The 19,028-nt window shown below is 39.8% G+C and overlaps 1 protein-coding gene across 2 annotated transcripts in view; it reads left to right on the top strand.

The window, feature by feature from the left end:
• Nucleotides 1–65: 65 nt before the first annotated feature.
• Nucleotides 66–19,028, top strand: part of LOC310764463 (serine/threonine-protein phosphatase 4 regulatory subunit 1-like) — a 40,468-nt gene continuing 21,505 nt past the window's right edge. The window contains exons 1-6 of one of the 2 annotated variants that reach the window (XM_083618486.1): nucleotides 81–296; nucleotides 670–714; nucleotides 11,540–11,672; nucleotides 12,740–12,846; nucleotides 13,209–13,351; nucleotides 15,151–15,297. In XM_083618486.1, coding sequence (XP_083474612.1) covers nucleotides 290–296; nucleotides 670–714; nucleotides 11,540–11,672; nucleotides 12,740–12,846; nucleotides 13,209–13,351; nucleotides 15,151–15,297 — 582 coding nt within the window. In that variant the 5' untranslated portion in view covers nucleotides 81–289. Of the gene's footprint in view, nucleotides 297–669; nucleotides 715–11,539; nucleotides 11,673–12,739; nucleotides 12,847–13,208; nucleotides 13,352–15,150; nucleotides 15,298–19,028 lie in introns of both variants that reach the window. The other variant, XM_083618487.1, reaches the window with a different exon arrangement.

Below are 19,028 nucleotides of genomic sequence, written 5' to 3'. Positions count from 1 at the left end.
GAAGGGGGCCTGGGCTGCCACGCCTCCCCACACCGCCTCTCTCGCTGTTCTGCCCCCCCGGGGCGAAAGGGGCACCGGCGGGGGAGCCGCTGTGTGGGGCTGGCGGCGGGGCTTGGGGCCTGGGGCTGAGGTGGGCCCGGGGCGCCGCGCTGGTTCAGTGGCGGGTCAGGCTGGAGCGCTGAGGCGGCGGGGCGTCGGGCCGCCGCTGCTGCTCCTCCTCCTCGGCCCGGTCCCTCCTCTCCCTCCTCCGCCGCTCTCCTCCCTCCTCCTCGCCCAGGACCATTTCAAAATGGCCGGTAAGTGGCTTTCGCTCCTGCTGCTCCTTCGTGCGGGGTGTGAGGAGGCGCGCAAGGGCTTTCTCTGGTTTATGTCGTTTTTTAAAAAATGGTTTTCCTTTTTATTATTATTATTGTCGTGTGCCTTGTCTTTTTTCCTTAAAAACACGCATCAGAGGGTGCTTAAGCGCGGCGCAAGCGTCGGCCCTCTTTTGCTGGTTTGTTTGCGGATGATGATGATCGTGTATATTTATTTATTTTTAAAATGTATATATATATTTCCGACTCCTCTCCAAGGGAAAGAAAACGCACCAACCCCCTATGTCTTCTCTCTCTCTCTTTCTTTCTTCTCTCTCTCTCTTTCTCCATCTCTCTCTTTTGTTTTTGTTTGTAGGGATCCCTTTGTATTTTGTGGATTTGCAGGATGACTTAGATGATTGTGAGTACGGTAACTGTTTTCATTTTGGTTGTTTTTTTTTAAAGAAAAGGGGGGAGTAGGAATGAAATCACTACGTATCTTTATTATCTTCCTTTTGAAAGGTCCCTTATCTTCCTCCTCACGTCCTTCCCAAGATTATGGGTATGGGGGGAAAGGATGGCAAAGATGGTGATTTCCCACGGGGACACCCCCACTTCCAACCCCCGGCTTTCACCGTTAAGGGGATTTGTTATTTTTAGAAGAAAAAAATAAAATGCATTTTAAAATAGGGAGCTTTGATTTTATTCTGCTTACTATGATCCAAAGTAAGTGCCTTGGCTAGACCACATTGGCAGAGACAGTGTAGTAGTTTTGACAGGTAGACTGTCAAGTGTGTTTCTGTTTTGTTTTAACCACTCAGAGGAGATGCAGATTTTTATTTTATTTTTTGCTTTAATTATAAGGCTGTTAGAGAATATTTTTAAATATATGCATATATTTAAGACATGGTGAGAGTTTGGCAGAATATTGATAGGGGAGGAGATGCAGCCTCCCCTCCCCCTTTTTAATGGCTGGTTAAAAAGTGGAGTCGGTTGTTGTTGACTCAGAATTTTATTTTATTTTTAACATACTCGGTTAAAATATTTAGCATTTAGTATGTATAGTAGTGATTGTGAACATATTAGGATTTCCAGATGAGATGGGGGGGTACACATTCATTCAGGTCAGCATAAGCTTATCATGTGCCAAATAAGCAACATCATTGGTGTATTTAAGAAAACAAAGCTGTATCTCATCTGGATATGTTAGCATTGTAAAATGCCTGACAGAAAAAAATTATGCAGTAGCAAATATATTAGAAGAAAACATCCAGCTGCAGCTGTCATTTGAAGGAGCTGTTCTTTGATGAATGCGAACCTAGCATAGCTTTGTTCCATCTTGTCTTGCAGAAACTTCAGTTGGGCAATGTATAGTCTAGATTTTTGTAAGGACACTTATTGCTTAGGTAAATCAGCAGACGTGATACAAGGATGCATGTGCAGATAGCTCTGAGCTTTGCATTGTTCACTTTGTTTCCATTTGCATATTACTGTTGTTCAGAAATAGCTAGTCCTTGAGATTATCTTGCTTCCTTATTGATCATGCTGAATTCTGGAAAGCTTTCCTATATGCTGTACAAAAGCAGGGACCAAAGGGGATGAAAAACTTCTTAAACGTAACTCATTGACCACCCAGTGTGGCTGGGGCAACCCAGACAGATGGGCAGAGTATAAATAATAAAATGAAATGAAAAGAAATTGACTTCCTGGTACTGAAACTTGACAGAGGTAATGAATAATGGTAATCTGCAAACCCTTCAGGACTAGGAGCATTTCTAGCATTTTAAAAAAGCACCCAGGACAGGCTAGAAGTTTAATGCTAATGTTCCCTAATAATAACTGATTCTTACATGAGAGCTGGTCAACACATGGATAGTCTCCAGGCAGCTTTGGTAGGGAAATAATACACATTACAGTATGTGGGGAAGTCGTGCACTGAGCTGCTTCATTACATGACTAGGAAGACATGGTGTCAAATTTTGGCTGTCAGGAAATTTAATGTCAAATCATTCATCTAAGCCTACCTCATAGGGTTGCTGTGAGGATAAAATGTTGAATGCCTCAAGCACTCAGTCCTCAGCTCCTTAGGATAATAAAAGCTATAGTTTCTACTTGATGGTAGTTATGTGAGAATCCACTCTTTATGAGTCGTTTTAGAGTGAGATTTGTTGAGGTGACTATGACCTTTAGTTATCGCATTGTAACTTTCATGCTTCTTACGTTTGTCATGCAATATGATGCTTTCAAATGACAGTATTTCCACTGGATGCAATTTGAGTCTTGAGCTATATGCGCTGTTGCTCTATTAAAATTGATAATTAATTGTGTGAGTTTTAGATGAGGAAGTAATTAATCAGTTACGTGCCACATTGATTCCACCCCTTGTGTCTACATCTGGTCTTAGATAGGGGAGAAGGTAGCAAATATTGAAATAAGACTGCTTAAGTACTAGGAGTATGAAGCCCTACTGGGAACAAGATGGTGATGGTTGACCCCCATCGCTGGAGCTACAAAAAATTGCTGTTACTGAGGTCTGTCTCCATCCTTAGGCTAAACACATAGGTAGAAAATGGGGATCAAGAGAAATTTGGCAATTGTACATTAGCAGAGCTGAAAATTAATGTTTGGTGGTGTGCTAGATAAAAAGTCATCACAAGCCAAATTAAGTAGCTTTACCTAGCATTTAGAGGAGACGTTCTCTTGGGGAATCTCATATTTGTGGTAATACAGTAATAATAATTTTATTATTTGTACCCCACCCATTTGACTGGGTTGCCTCAGCCACTTTGGACAGTATTAGTCATTTTAGAGTGACTACATTAAGTATCTTTCAAGTTTCACAAAAAGTCAAGGCATCTATGATAGCTGATAATAAAATTTTCAGATTCCATCTTAAAAGATAGCAACCAACTCTGCCAGCCCCCAACTGCCCTGGTTTATCATCCAGCCTGATGAAGAGTTATAGAGAACTTGAATGACAGCACACTATTTTGTGATATTTTGGTTTTGCCTGATAAAGATTTCGGAACTTGTTTTGTAGGCCAGCATGGTGGCACTGTGGGTTAAAAACCACAAAGCCTAGGACTTGCTGATCAGAAGGTCGGTGATTCGAATCCCCGCAACGGGGTGAGCTCCCGTTGCTCAGTCCCTGCTCCTGCCAATCTAGCAGTTCGAAAGCATGTCAAAGTGCAAGTAGATAAATAGGTACCACTCCGGCGGGAAGGTAAATGGTGTTTCCATGTGCTGCTCTGGTTCACCAGAAGCGGCTTAGTAATGCTGGCCACATGACCCGGAAGTTGTACGCCGGCTCCCTCGGCCAATAAAGCGAGATGAGCGCCGCAAACCCAGAGTCTGTCACGACTGGACCTAATGGTCAGGGGTCCCTTTACCTTTATGGCTCTCTTTACTTTTTGTATGTATTGGATTGCATTCTGTGTCGTTTTCACCATTGCAGGAAGTTGGCCTAGATAACCCTTGGGGTCCCTTGCAACTCTATAATTCCTTAATTTCTTTTTTAATGTGCTTGTTGTCTTGTCCAAAATTGCCAGCTCTTAGTTACTTGGAAGGAGAACTTGATTGTGAAATAATTTTTTGATTCTTCTTGTTTCCATTTATAATGACATCCTTACTTACAGCAGAAAAGCTGCCAACTCTAGCTAGCTATTTTCATGAGAGTCTTGTGACTTGAAAAGTAAAAATAGTAGAAATCCTGGCTCCTGTTTGTTTCAATAGAAATTATATCCCCTAGTTACAGTCAAAAACTTGACTTCAATGTGCCACAGCCATCAAATTTGAAGTCCTAAAATGAGGCTTCATGCCTCTGCTGGATCAAGGAATGGATAACGTTAGATAATACCGACTTATTGGATTTAGAGGGATTCGATGCTAGGTTCGGGTGGCATGCGTATTTATGGCAGGAGAAAGGGAGAGTCCACAAAGGTTTTTCCAACCATATCATAAGAGGTGCGCTGCTGGAGGTGTGGAACAGATGTAAAAGCTTAGTAGAAAAGGACACCCCATGGTGGCTGTCACCTATTGACATCCTAGTAACTAAAAAACTAAACATGGAAGGTAAAAGGTGGACCTACGCCGATCTCCTGAGAAGAACAGACAAAGGTTGGGAAGTCAGACCTTACGAGGAATTAAAGGATAAACTAGTGGGGTGGATGCAGTATCACCAAATTAATGCTGTTTGGAGGGAACATAAAAAAATCGGAATGAGTAAGAACAAATCCAAGTTCCAGCTAGAAATAATAGAGGGAAAGTCTAAACTGTTAACGAAAATGTATAACCAGTTATTAGATTGGGACACAATGGATGAGGAAATCAAAGAAGTTATGGTTAAGTGGGCCATAGACCTAGGACACCCCATAGAATATGAAAGGTGGACAAAATTGTGGAATAAAGATATGAAATTTTCAGCTTGTGTCAGACTCCGGGAAAACATGGAAAAGATGATGTACCGGTGGTACATCACGCCAACGAAATTAGCTAAAATGTATAAAGCCGGGGATAAGACTTGCTGGAAATGTAAGAGGAAGGAGGGAGACTTCTTTCATATGTGGTGGTCCTGCGAAGAAGTTAAAAGGTTCTGGGGGCTGGTTTATGATGAGTTAAAAAAGATCCTAAAGTATACCTTTCCCAAAAAACCCGAGGCATTCCTTTTAGGAATGGTGGGGGAAGAAATTAGAAGAGACGACCAAACTCTCTTTCAATATGCAACAGTATCCGCAAGGACATTGTTAGCAAAGAATTGGAGAATAGCTAATGTTCCAACTATTAGCGAATGGCAAACTAAATTAATTGAATACATGGATATAGCAATGATGACACAGAAGATCAGGCAACAGAAGAATACCAAATTTATTAATGATTGGAATAAATTTCTCTCATACATGGAATTGACCTTGGGAAATGACAAAACTACAGTAGGTATAATATAAAAATCGCGAGGTGAGAACAATGATTAGATGAAGACACTGCTGAATGTATTATTGAATTATTGCTCGCTTGAGGTGGTGGGAAGTCAATAATGTTACAGATTTGTATAGTGCTTGAATGTATAGCCAGTAAGGAACTTAATGTTGTTTCTGTACATTTTGTTTTCTTTTTGGTTTTTTTTTGTGTTTAATGATGTATATATGTTTTTTAATTTCTGAAATATAATAAAGGTGATTTTAAAAATCAAAAAAAAAAAAAAAAAAAAAAAAAATTTGAAGTCCTAAAAAGAACCTATCATTTGTTTGTAACATCAGTTTGTAACTTTATTAGATGGATACTGAAAGAACTTCTAAATGCAATCTCGGAATCTCTGTTTGCAATTTTGGGAAATTCTTGGAGAACAGGTGAAGTCCCATGAGATTGAAAACAGACAAATGTCCCCATCTTCAAGGTGGGATGTGTGAAGGTTGCAGGCAACTGCTGACTAGACAGTCTGACATTGATAGCTGAAAAGGTTCCTGAGTGAATCATTTAAGTAGTTAGTCTGCTAACATTTGGTTGCTATGATTACAAAACACTACCAGGGGTTTCTCAAGAATACGTCACAACATACCAAGCTTTTTTTTTAAAAAAAATTGTTACTAGCTTGCTAGACAAGGGAATGCTGTGGATGAAATATTAGCAAGGTTTTCAATGAAGCTCAATATGATACTCTTGCTGGCAAGCTGGTAAAATCTGGATTAGATGATGCTACAGTTAGATGGATTTGTAGCTAGTTGAGAACTACAGGTAACTGACCATTGAGTGTACTGTATAAGCAAAATCCCTGAAATGGGTCCCCTATTGCCATATTGAGAATTGAGACTAGGAGGTCACTTACTTGCCACCTGTTGAGTTCAGATTTGCTAGACATGGGCTGAGGATGCTTTAGGGAAGGGATGGACTGATGCAGCCCCTGAAGCTTCTGAAGGTTCTACCAAATGTTAACCAAGATAAGGTAAAAAGCTTTTCATTTGTAAGAAAAAGGGGATGCTTTCTCTTTTTAAGATATATCTAGGCTTCAAATCTTGTGTTGGATTTTCTGCATAATACCCTGGCAATGCATACACATATATGTTCTGTAGCCATGCAGTGCTTATGACTTGAGGGCATCAGTTTTATTTATAGATCCTGTTTATTCATTTTTGTGACAAAAACACTATGTGTTTTTAGGAGATATGGTTTTGAACTGCATGACTAAATGGGTGTCTTTTTAATTTCATGATTATGTGGCACGGTCACAAAGCAGTCAAATCCATATAGCATATGCAAGTGTGTAGGAACTATTCAAGCTTTTTATAGTCCCAATTTACTGATACAAATTTGTTTTCTGCTTAGCATAAGAACAAGCTTGCATGACCTTTGTTATGGTGGCTGTGCAGTGAAGCCACAAGTTGCTATAATGTTCAGTGGAAGAATTTACACTTCTGCATGCCAGTAACAGTTTGGGTATCTCTTTGTTGCAGGGCTCAGTGGACAAGATGATGATGATGATTATTATACTATTATTAATTAAATTTGTATACCACCCTTCATCTGTAGATCTGAGGCCAGATCACAGCATAAAAATACAAGATAGTAACAAGATTACTAATTTTTTTACTTCTAAATATACAAAAATGAACTTTCTTTCTGACTGGTTCCAGATGTCTCGAAAAAAGTCATGCAGCACAATCATATGCACATTTATTCTGAAATACAGTATGTCCCACTGTATTCGGTTCAGCTTACTCCCAGATAAGACTGTATAGAATTGGGGCGGGAAATATAGTTTTATCCCAAGATTGCACTCAGTTCATTACAGTTCTTATTTTGCTCTAATGCGTCTTGTTCCTGCATATCTGTCATATTTGTAAATGTTACCATCATTCAGCCAGTATTTTAAAAAGGTTGCACAAAGTCATTTTAGTAAAAGGGAAATTGTCAAAGGTTGATATCCTTCTGATTTAAAATCAGTTAAAACGGTTTACAATCTTGTATTTTTACATTGTTATAACCCACCCCCTAGGGACGCAGGTGTCGCTGTGGGTTAAACCACAGAGCCTAGGGCTTGCCAATCAGAAGGTTGGCGGTTTGTTGGGCTCCCATTGCTCAGTCCCTGCTCCTACCAACCAAGCAGTTTGAAAGCACGTCTAAGTGCAAGTAGATAAATAAGTACCGCTCTGGCGGGAAGGTAAACGGCGTTTCCGTGTGCTGATCTGGTTCGCCAGAAGCGGCTTAGTCATGCTGGCCACATGACCCGGAAGCTGTACGCCGGCTCCCTCGGTCAATAAAGCGAGATGAGCGCCGCAATCCCAGAGTCAGCCACGACTGGACCTAATGGTCAGGGATCCCTTTACCTTTACCTTTAGCCCACCCCTGGGTCCTTCCTGCTTTACCTGCAGCTTCCACCGGCTTAATGTTTGTTTTATTTTTCCTTGTTTCTGGCTGCTTTCACCTGTGCTTTGGTTGCATTTCAATTAAGTTGTGGTCAGTATTGTGGAGCATGGGGTTGATACAGGCAGCACTGTACTGCTGTTTCCTCTTGGAGCTCCTGCCCTCTTTTGCTTGAGTCCAGCTTACTTTATCAGATGTTAGTAACAAAAGCAGGCTAATTTCCTTTCTTGGGCTGCAATCATATACCCAATTACCTGGGAGTAAGTCCCATTCAACTTAATTGGACTTACTCCTGACTAGACATGAAGGGAAGAAGAACCTCAAGCCTGGGTGCCAAATATGTCCCTTGAGGGCACTCTGCTTGTCCCTTGGGTCTCTCCCAGGCCATGCCCCTCCTTAGTCCTGCTGTTGACCCTCCTTGGAAGTTTTTAACTAGGAAGTATTCCTGAACTCTGGTAATACTTCTTGGGGGATAGAGCAGAATGTGTGAGTGCGTACAGAAACAAATTTACTGCACAAAGTTGTTCCATCCACTTTTGCTACTGGCTGTACTCACTACTAGCATGTGGGCCCCAGAAGACTGCATAGAAGGCTGGGAAAATTTCCTCACCTCTTGCTTAATGCCTAGGACCTTGGGGTGGGGGTGGGGAGAGCTATCCTAAAATGGGACTGCATTTGTCACAAAGTTCTCCAGATATTCACCAATATTACTCTTTTTATTTTATTTTTTGCATACTAATAGTGGTCATTTGGCAGTGAGGGGCTAAAAGGTGGGATATACATGTTTTTACATATTTAATAAATAAGTATTTGTAGACAGCAGCTGTAGCAGCACAGTGAAGTACTAAGGCACCTTCCCTTAGAGATGGATTGAAACTGCCCCTGGTCTGGGGTGCTACCATACTCTCATTTTCTACAAGGACAGAAAGAATGGCTGCAAAGACAGCTGTGTTTATCCACTTCTGTATTTCCTTTCCTAGAGTGAAAGAGGAAAGAGTGAGAATGTAGGCAGGAGTGCTACACAGCTGTGCTGTTTTCAGCAGATTGCTGTTGCTGGTTGCATTTGCTCTTTGCTTCCAGAGGCGCTTCCCCTAGCTGCATGGAGGTACGTAGTTTTGGCAAGCCTTCAGTACTGAAGGGTGGCAGGGGAAACCAAAACAGTTCTGCAGGATTTGTATGTTAGATTCTGGTTTTTCAGATGCGACATATGCCTGTTCTCTCCTCCCCACACCCAGATTTCTCCATTCTTTTCTTTAATTAACATCTAAGGTAGCTTTCACCTCGGTCAACCATTTTGGCAACATAGTTTGCAAAGATGCTTAGCTACTGTATTTCACTCCTTTGTCCTGAGACATTATGGCAAAATCTCTGCTTTTCCTTCATAATTTTGCCAACTAACAGCTTTTCCACTTTGTGCCTGCTTTGAAAAAGGTGACTCATTATCTTTCATTTTTTAAAAATCACATTGCAGTGGCTATATCATACCTATCTCTAGTGATTGTATTGGCTTCTCTCACATACAACACACATTTCTGGCTTTCAGATCTCTTACTCATCTGGTCCACCCATCCTGTTGGCTCCTATTTAAGACAAGAAATTGGGTTGGGTAAAATTGGTTTCCAACTTTTTAGGTTAGTTTCAAGGCATTAATTGTGTGCAGCTAGTTAAAACATGACGTAGGTATGGGAAATATTTTCGTTATCTAACACTGTTTCTTGGCCTAATCTGGGAGTTGTATTTAAATAGTTCAGTTCCTCATTTTGTAACTAGTTGCAGCCTTTGTATATCACCTAACAGATGTATATCTTTAAAGATCTGAAACCTTTCCATTGCATCTAAGTGTTCTTATCTGTCTGCCATTGTGAGAGAATGCATAGGCAGACATACTCATACATTCCAAACAGTATAGCATATCCCTCTTGTTTGGGAATTGCAATAGAGCACACTGGCTGGTACATCTGCATCTGGAACTCATTTTTAACTCTACAGAGATGACAAAACAAGCACCTTATTTATTGCATAGTTAACCAAGTATAATTGGCTAGTTTTGCCTTTTACAATGTGCACCTTTTTTTTTGGTCATACACAGTAGAGATGTTTAAGTAATAATCATTTCAATAGCAGTAGGAAACACATTTTCCCCCTCCACTCCATACTTCAATTGACAGTTTCCCCTCCCCTACCCATAAATCAAAGCAAGAATCATGACATTTGCCTTTGTGAAAACTTCTAATGCAATTACAATAAGCAAACTAAGTTATACAAGAGGGTAGTGGTTGATCGGTTACAAACAAATTTTAAATATGGAGACCAGCAAGCAGAAACCTATTGTTAAAAATGTCAGCTTGAAGCTTTTCCTAAATGTAACTGCCTGACCAACTTCAGTTGCCCTGTTCCCTATCCCATTATTAATTGAGGTTTGGGTGGTATAAAGAGCAAGGCCTTTTCAGTGGTGGCACCGAAACTTGGGAATGCCCTCACTGATTAGATGTATCAGGCTTCCTCTCTTCCATCATTTAGTTGGCTTCTGAACATTTATTTTACACAGGTTTTCAATGTTTGCTATTTAGTTTGTATTAGCCAAAGCTTTTTTTTTTTTTTTGCATTAGTTGTGGATTTTGAAATTGTGTGTTTGATCTCCCCCCTCCCCATTTATTGCTTTGTTTGTATCTTTCTTAAGCTTCTGTGGAAATAAATAAATAATCACAAGTTTGCTTGAGTAGAGGAGTTTCTCAGACAGAAATATACTGGTCAGACAGAGGGTCCTTTAAGTGAGGAAGTGATAGCCAAAAATGTGATCAGATAAATTCCTGGGTCGGATTTCACTTTAGCCAGGAGTTTATTACGGTGCCTTATGCAAACCATTATCTCCAGTCCACACCTGCTGTATGGATATAAAAAAGCTGCCTTTTCTTACAGGTTTGTTGTAAGGATAGCTGAGGTTGTATATAAACTCCACAGAACAGTCAAAAAGTACTATGCAAATACTGTTCTTAGCTGTTATAGTTCAAATCTGATTTGTGAATCGGTGTTAGAAGCAGTGTTAGAAGCTGAGATATGAAAGCTAGGAGCTAAATGGCACCTTAAACCTAGGTTATGGGAGCAACAACGGAATGTCTAGGCATGCTTTTTTCATAAAAAGAATGCAAAGCCGAAAATGAATGAACTGCAACTAAAATATGTACATTTTTCACATGGTTTAGTCCTTCCCCTTCCCACCCCCCCTAATATTCTTAAGAGGTTTCTTCTCCAGTCTTCAGAGAGTAGCTGGAAGTGGGAAGGCAGAAAAAGGTCCTCCTTTCCTTCCACTCTGCAGTTTTAATCTGAAATCTAAGGCACAGTACTGTACCCAGAGCTCAAAAACTGTGCTAATGAAATTCCCTGTCACAAAATGTACCTAGAATACTGGGAGTTTCGAACACTGTGAAGAAGCTTTGGATATGTTTGGTCCAAATAAAGATATAAAACAAATGTAATAAGATAAATCAGGACGATATTATGGTATCAGTATATTAGTAACTGAAAATGTATATATCTTTTAGTGCCTCACTGAACAACTTTTCCATCTCTCTGGCTTTAGAGAATCCCCTTGAATTCAAGCTTTTAAAAAAGTTGTAAATTGCGTGTTGACCCCTTTATTTCCAAGTTCATTCCAGTCTTACCAATCCAGTCTACACTAATAAGAGCTAGTTACAGCATGTGAATTCCTTAAAAGTTTTATCACAAATCTCATTAGTTTAGGCTTTAAGAAGTGCCAACCATTGTGAAAATTGGCAACCTTGTTATTTTTTGTGGATTAGATTTAAAGACTTAAGGTTTCCCCACTAGAAATAGTTGGTGCTGATAATTTATTTTTTCCTTGCTTACATGCTACTTTTCTTCCCTTCAAGTTGGGTTTGAAGACTATGGACCAGATTGTGATAGCATGAGGATAACTGCATTCTTGGACATTCCAGGACAGGATAACTTGGCTCCGCTTGCACGTCTGGAAAAATATGCTTTTAGTGATAATATATTTAACAGGTAACAATGCAAATAATTATGCAAATGTCATGTTCATTTTTCTCTCCTTTTCATAGATATTCAGTGCAGGTAATATTCTTATTATAGGATTTAACCACATATATTTTTAAGAATAATATTGTGTTGTATTAATGTAGTATATTCAGTGTTTCTGTTCAGTAGGTTGAACTCCCCACATTCTTAGAATGGGGTAGCAAGCTTCTGCCACCAATGGCTGCCCTCAAACAATTTTTCTTTCTCCACATCCCAGTCTGACTTCATTCTCTTCCCTGTAATTTGCTTTTTATTTACTTCGTAAATTGTATGCACTGCTTGATTGTAAAGAAAAAACCCTCAGATAGGTGGGGAGGTAAAACCTTAATTAAATCCATAAGCGCCTCTCCCCCCCCCCCCCGACTTATGCTATCTTGGCATGTTGTGCCCACCAACCAAGAGCCTTCTTTTTTTAAAAAAATAGCTAAGCGGATGTACCCCTCTGGCTCTCATGCAATTTGAACTCTGATCGCTTGGTATAATTTGCTTAGCTTTTTGAACAGCGTAGCTTCAAATGTTTTCTGTGGTCGGAGTGGGCCAGAAGTGGAGAAGGGAATCAGGGCAAAGGGGAAGATGCAGAGAATGAAGCCACATTCCCATTCTCTAGGGTTGCCATATTTCAAAAAGTGAAAATCCAGACACAAAAGTTGCTGAGCTTTTTTTCTTTCTTTTTCTTTAAGCGATTTCTGCCCAGACATATGGTAACCCTACTATTCTCCAAACTCCAGTAGTACCAGAGCAAAGCACCAGCCACAACAAGATGTTTTAAGACGTAATTGTAGGTTATACTTAGTACAACCCTATGACATGTTTTCATATTTTTCTGAACAGTGAACATTGTGGCCAACTTTTGCTTCTGTTATGTAAATCTCCAAGCTGTACTATGTTGCATTACACTGTAAATATTTAAAAAGTCACATTACGTCAGTAGACCACCCACACATGAAACTGATCAGATTCCGCTGTTTAATATTCCTCACAATGCTTGGGTTACATATTTCTTATTATTATTTTTAAAAACATTGCCTTTACAGGCAAATCATTGCCAGGGGTCTACTTGATGTCTTTCGAGATTTCAGTCACAATGAAGAAGATTACTTGACAGTAATGGCAATAGTGGTCCGACTGGCTGAAGATACAGGTGAGAGTTCCAGTTCTTTCTTGATATACTATTGCATATGGTTGTTTGTATGGTCCATCTAGATCAGCCAGGTTTTGACTACCAGTGGCTCTCTGGAGTTGCGAACAGGAAACTCTCAGAGCTCTACTTGAAGATAGCTGGATTGAATCTATGAGCTTCTGCATGTGAAGTATGTTCTTTAGCTCACTTTGCTAAAAATGAATTTATTGCCGTGTGCCACTATTAAGTTCTGTAATTCCAAAAGATTTTGCTGCTTATATAGAAGCTGCTATATTCAAATGCATGACATTCTGTTCATTGAAAGCATATGTTTACCACCTTCAAATCAACTAACATTCTTACTTTATTCTCTAAATCCCCAGAGCCTACTGTACGGACAGAGTTAATGGAGCAGATACCACCCATTGCTATTTTTCTACAGGAGAGTAGACCAAACTTTCCTACCTCCTTTTCTGAATACCTTATGCCTATTGTGGTGAGATATCTCACAGATCCAAATAACCAGGTAAAAAAATTCTGGACTTAAGATTGTTATCCAGTGTAATAACAATGACTTCAATTGGAGACCCTTAATTAGACAGTGGCAAACTGTGATTTAACAAGAGTGAGCTGCGGTGAGCCTTAGGCTCATACGCTCCCCTGTCATCCTCCACCATGGCGGTGAGGAGCAGTTTGAAAGCTTTAGCTTTTGTTTTAGATTAAATAATTTATTGTGACATCCAAACCTGGACAAACTGTGGTAAATCTTAACTATGGTTTGTTGAAACAAGCCAGCTTCAAAAAATAGTTTATGAAGCTAGCTTGTTTCAATAAACAATAGTTCAGAGTTTGGATTGCCGTTAATCAAAAACAAAAGTTAAAGTTTCCGAGCTCATCCTCTCTGTGCAATGGAAGGAGAGCACACTAGCCCAAGACTTGCTGTGGCTTCTTCTCATAAACGAAGGCATACTTTTGTGTTATGTTTACATTTTTAAAAAATCAATAAAATGCTAAACAAAACCAATACAGTTTTCAATGTCTGCTTAAAGAGAATTATAAAGAAATGGGGCTGTCAATGAAAAGGCCCTGTGTCTGGTATCTGCTAGTCTGCTTGGTGGTAGGCAATAGAGCAGGGCCTCCAAGGATAATCTCAGAACTGAAGGAGGTTCACATAGAGCTGATTCCAAACTATTTTGGGATTTAAAAGTCAAAACCACCACATTAAATTGAGCTGAGAAACAAACAGGCAGTCAGTGCAACTGGCACAGTATTAAATATATTAGCAAGTTGGAATTCCTTCTCAGGTGGCAGCTGTTTCTGCAGATGTGAGTAAGAGGCTTGTTTATATCATTAGAGTATATGAGATAGTTCTAGGGTGGATTGATTTAAGGTTGTTGCCATCATAATAAATAACAGTTATATAGGTAAGTGAGAAAACCCCCAATTTCAGTCCTGCACGCTTGCTATTTTCCTTGAGTCACATTCAGGTTCTTGCATTAGATTTGTTACATCTCCTACCCAAGATAATAGCTTATTTCTACCATCTTAAATTAAGTGATGATGTGACAAAAGCTCTTAATTTTTTTTTGTTAACTTTGCTTGCATTAAATATGTATTCTGTAGTTGACCTTCTTTGTAATGTTTTATTTTGAAATCTTTAACATAATATTTTAGTTTTCTGTTAATTTTGTTGCTTTGACTGTATACTCTATATTTTACTTTCTTCAGAAATGTTTGATTCTGGATTGTTTTATTGATGTTTTAATATGCTGCAAACTGCTTTGAGATTTTTCTTAAAAAAATAAAGTGGTAGAGAAATGAAATAAATAATAATAATAATAATAATAATAATAATTAGCATAGGGAGGAGGTCATTTGTAGCTCTGATATACTCTTTAAAGCAAGTGTACAAATCTAAGACAGATGTGAGTTTGGAGGTTATCTTTCAATAACTGTTCAGGAAATGACTATTCCTGAACATTTCCAATTTAATATATCCAAATGAGCTTGTGTGAAGGACACAATAAGCAATCTTTCTAGCTAGCAGGAAACCTTATCTAGCAGTTCTAGTGTATGAATGTAACTCTGGTGCTCACATGTATTCTGTGTGAGCTAGATTGAGTTGAATCTGAGATGACCTTTTTCACAGTGCCCTTATAATAATACTTTTACAAACAAAAGGCAGTGTGATAAGTTATCAAACACAGAAGAACATGAATTAGCTTTTCTGATTTTTAGTGCTGCTGCTGTTGCTGCAACATTTCTTGCATATTGGGGGAAAATTTTGTCTTACTGGTTTTCATTTTCTCCTTTGTACATTGATAGGTTAGAAAAGCAAGCCAGGATTCACTACTCATACTACTGGAACAAGGTCTTGTTGGTCAATATGATATTGAAAATAAAGTGTGTCCAATCCTGTTAGATCTTTCTGCTCCTGAGAGTGATGATGAATACAAAGTGGAAGCTGTAAACGTAAGTAGCAGTTGTCTTTCATTTGGAAATTCTTCTAAATTTGCAGTAGGAAACTAAGTCCTATATCTACCATCTTAACTTGTTTGTACAAAGTTAAATAACTGAAGAAGAAGAAGAAGAAGAAGAAGAAATTTTATTTATATCCCGCCCTCCTCAGCCGAAGCCGGGCTCAGGGCGGCTAACAACAATCAAATAATCAAACAATCAAATAATCCAACATTCTAAAAACATTTCATCATAAAAATTAATTAAAATCAAATTAATGGCAACCGTTAAGCAAAATTCTGTGCAGGTTGCCAGAGGAGGGAGTCAGGCTGCACCCTGACCAAAGGCCTGGTGGAACAACTCTGTCTTGCAGGCCCTGCGGAAAGATGTCAGGTCCCGCAGGGCCCTAGTCTCTTGTGACAGAGCGTTCCACCAGATTGGAGCCGCAGCCGAGAAAGCCCTGGCTCTAGTTGAGGCCAGCCTAACCTCTCTGAGGCCTGGGACCTTCAGGATGTTTTTATTTGCAGACCGTAGGTTCCTCTGTGGGGCATACCAGGAGAGGCGGTCCCATAGGTACGAGGGTCCTAGGCCGTATAGGGCTTTAAAGGTTTAAACCAGCACCTTAAACCTGATCCTGTACTCCACCAGGAGCCAGTGCAGCTGGTATAGTACCGGATGTATACAGGTGTAATTCCACCTTTGTTATTAGCTTCTTATTCTTGACTGGTCTAGTTTTAAATTTGTTGTTTAAGTGACGATACAGTGAAGGAGAGAGAGAGAGAGAGAGAGGAGTAAAGGATGTGCCAGATGTGCTTGATAGTGTATCAAGCCACATGACCAGGCTTAGCCCCTGTTGACCTCACCCTACAGGTGAAGTGAGTTCTAAGGTGAATGTAATAAGGGAAGGGGAAGTGTGGCACTTTTAGGAGAACCTATTTATTGGACTTTCTGAGTACAAGAGTGCTCATCCTTTTTAGCATTCGGGTGTCAAGCTGGTAATGTGAGGAGGGCCTCTGTGTAGGTGTACTAGAGCAGGGGTTGGCAAACTAAGGTTCATGGGCTGGATCAGGCCCAATTGCCTTCAGGATCTAGCCCGCGGACTGTCTGTGGATCGGCGTGGGGATTCTGTTCGTTCGGGCTGCGCCATTTCCCCCCTGCGCCATTCCATTTCGCCCCTCTCCCTCACAAACACCGCGGTGGCGCCTCCTCCCTCCTGGCTTCTCCCCGCCCTGCCTAGAGGAGGAAAGGGGCTGGGCTGAGCGCCATTTTAAGCAGCCCCTCTCCAGAGCCAGCCCTTTCATGCTGCTAATCTTCCCTCTGCCACACCTACTGCCGCCCTGGTGCTCCTGTGGGCCAGAGAGCGGAGCGGACGAGCTTGCTCTGCCTACCCACGAGAAGCAGCAGCAGCAGTGGTGGTGGCAGTCCCAGGGAAGGTAAGTGCAGCAGCTGGAGGTGGGGGGGGAGGATGACTACTTGCCCCCCTGCCTCTTCTTCGAGCTCCCCCCCATGGTGCCGCTTTTCCAGCCCACCACAAGGTCTGAGGGACAGTGGACCGGCCCACGGCTAAAATATTTTGCCGACCCCTGTACTAGAGGTACTGAAAATTACCTTTGACAGAGAGCTGTTGCTTAAAAACAAACACACAAGAACACATTCTTTTTTAAAAAAATGCCTATGGAGGGCATTCCACAATGATGAGGCCACTGCAGAAGAGCCAGTTTCTTTGCCTCCATATTGCTTACTAAAAGAACCCACTCATAAAATTTATCTCTTGAAAGGATCTATCAGTCATTCATTCTGATTAGGGAGTCACAAATCAACTTTCAGCACAAGCTGCTTGCCACCTGCTGTGTCACCCTCATGAATATTCTGTGACCTGCAAATAGTTCACAGTCCACCATTGCAAATTGTTGATCTAGAGTCTAGAGATGGGTCATATCCACACATCACAGTAAGCCATAACATTGCTTATCTTGCATAAGTGAAATTGTGCCCACTTTGCTCCTTTTAGCTGGTGTTGTAAGAAAAAAACTCTAGCTTAGTGTTACAGCTAAACCAGAGATTGTGCTTGTTTTACTCCCAGCAAACTGTAGTTAATAAACTAAGAGCATACTTTAACTGGAGATCATAGTTTGTTGGGAGTGAAAGAAATCATGACCCCTGGTTTCTCTGTAATGCTATGCCATGGACCACAGTTTGTTTCCTCCCATCACAGGAGTAGAGGTGAACCCATAATTATGACTTACAATGACATGCAAACATGACTATTAAGTCTGTAGGAGCTTGAAGTATTTTTAAGTATTAGTATTCGTATCTCCTTCTGCTTTCCTTTTAAAAAAGAGGAATCCTAGATTAGTGTCAACAAAACACAGCTGTTCTGAAAGCACATTGAAATATGTTGTCAAATTTAAAAAGTCTAAGTAAGTTCCAAAATAACAGACACTGGCAGTCACAAAACAGACCACTTCTTTGCATAAGAACTGTATATCAGCCTCAGTATTAGTTTTCAGTTGCTCTTGGGCTGCAGAAATTTAAGAAGAACTGGGCATGTTATACTCTCTTTCCTTGGCTCTGAAGTCACTGCTGGGTGGTGTTATCTTAACCTGTTATCCATCAAAATTGTTATATTCCAGTTCAGTTAAACCCACAATGGACCAATAATATAACTGTTTGGAGGAAAAGGTCAAAATACGGGAAAAGTGTTATTTTATTTTCCAGCTGCTAAAAGAATTAAACTGAAAGAAAATATAATCCTTCCAAGTAGTCACATATAGTCCTATTAATGGGTTATAAATTCCAGCATTAAAATATTTGGCAGTTTCCCCTAAAGGTACTATCTTAAAGCTATGTTTCTTCTTGATGTGGTGTCCAAAAATCTATAGCATCATTGCTTCTTTTAAATTTATACTTGACTATAAATAGTTGCTTAAATTTTCTAATTCCTAAGTGTATTGAGTTCTTCAGATCATTTGCAAGAAATCCGTTGTGTATCCACAAAATGTGAACATTCGCAATTTCATTTTACCATGGCTGTCTGACACTTCACCCATAAAATGACTTTACCAGCTAGACTACAGTTTCTTGTTTGGGAGTTGCTTAGGCCAATTTCCAGTGTAACATCTGAATGCCATATGTCTTTTTCAAGGACTGACAATTCCATTAAAGTCAGAATAGGATAATGTTCTCCAAGTTCTTTCTTTGCATTCAGTCACAATGACTGAACCATTTGAGAAGGAAGCTGTTATTTTTAATAACCATATACTTTTTAATATATTCTATAAACATATTGAGACTTTAAAAGAAAAAAAAAACCAGCAAAGTTTAGGAGTCTTGTATTTACAATATTTGAACGAACTTTTGTGGTATTGGCAATTTAATAATTTTACAAGAGTCTTGGGATAGGTAGTACATTCATGCAGTGTAACATTTTTTAAATGTTTATTTTTTAGAAAACATTCTAATTCTTAATGTTTGAGAAAAAAACTCATTCTGCTTATGGAAAAGGTGTTATAGTCAAAGATGCACAGAAATTATTCAGTTTGCTCTGAGGGATGGGAGCCTTTTATGGGTGGAAAAAAGGGGAACTGAATATTCACTGCTGGTAATGTCTGCTAAATTTATAACCTGGTTTTAAACAAAAATTGGTTGCTAAGCAGGGCCTTTCCATTGGCTGAACTCAGAAATTAGCAACATTTGGCTCCTTTTCTCCTTTGAACTCTTTCTAATCCAACTGGTTGTTACAAGAA

This window comes from Podarcis filfolensis (genome assembly GCF_964270895.1).
Source record: "Podarcis filfolensis genome assembly, chromosome: 6".
In the NCBI taxonomy this organism is placed as follows: domain Eukaryota; kingdom Metazoa; phylum Chordata; class Lepidosauria; order Squamata; family Lacertidae; genus Podarcis; species Podarcis filfolensis.
The sequence above is the reverse complement of the archived record's forward strand: the minus strand, read 5'-3'. Positions and strand labels throughout refer to the sequence as shown.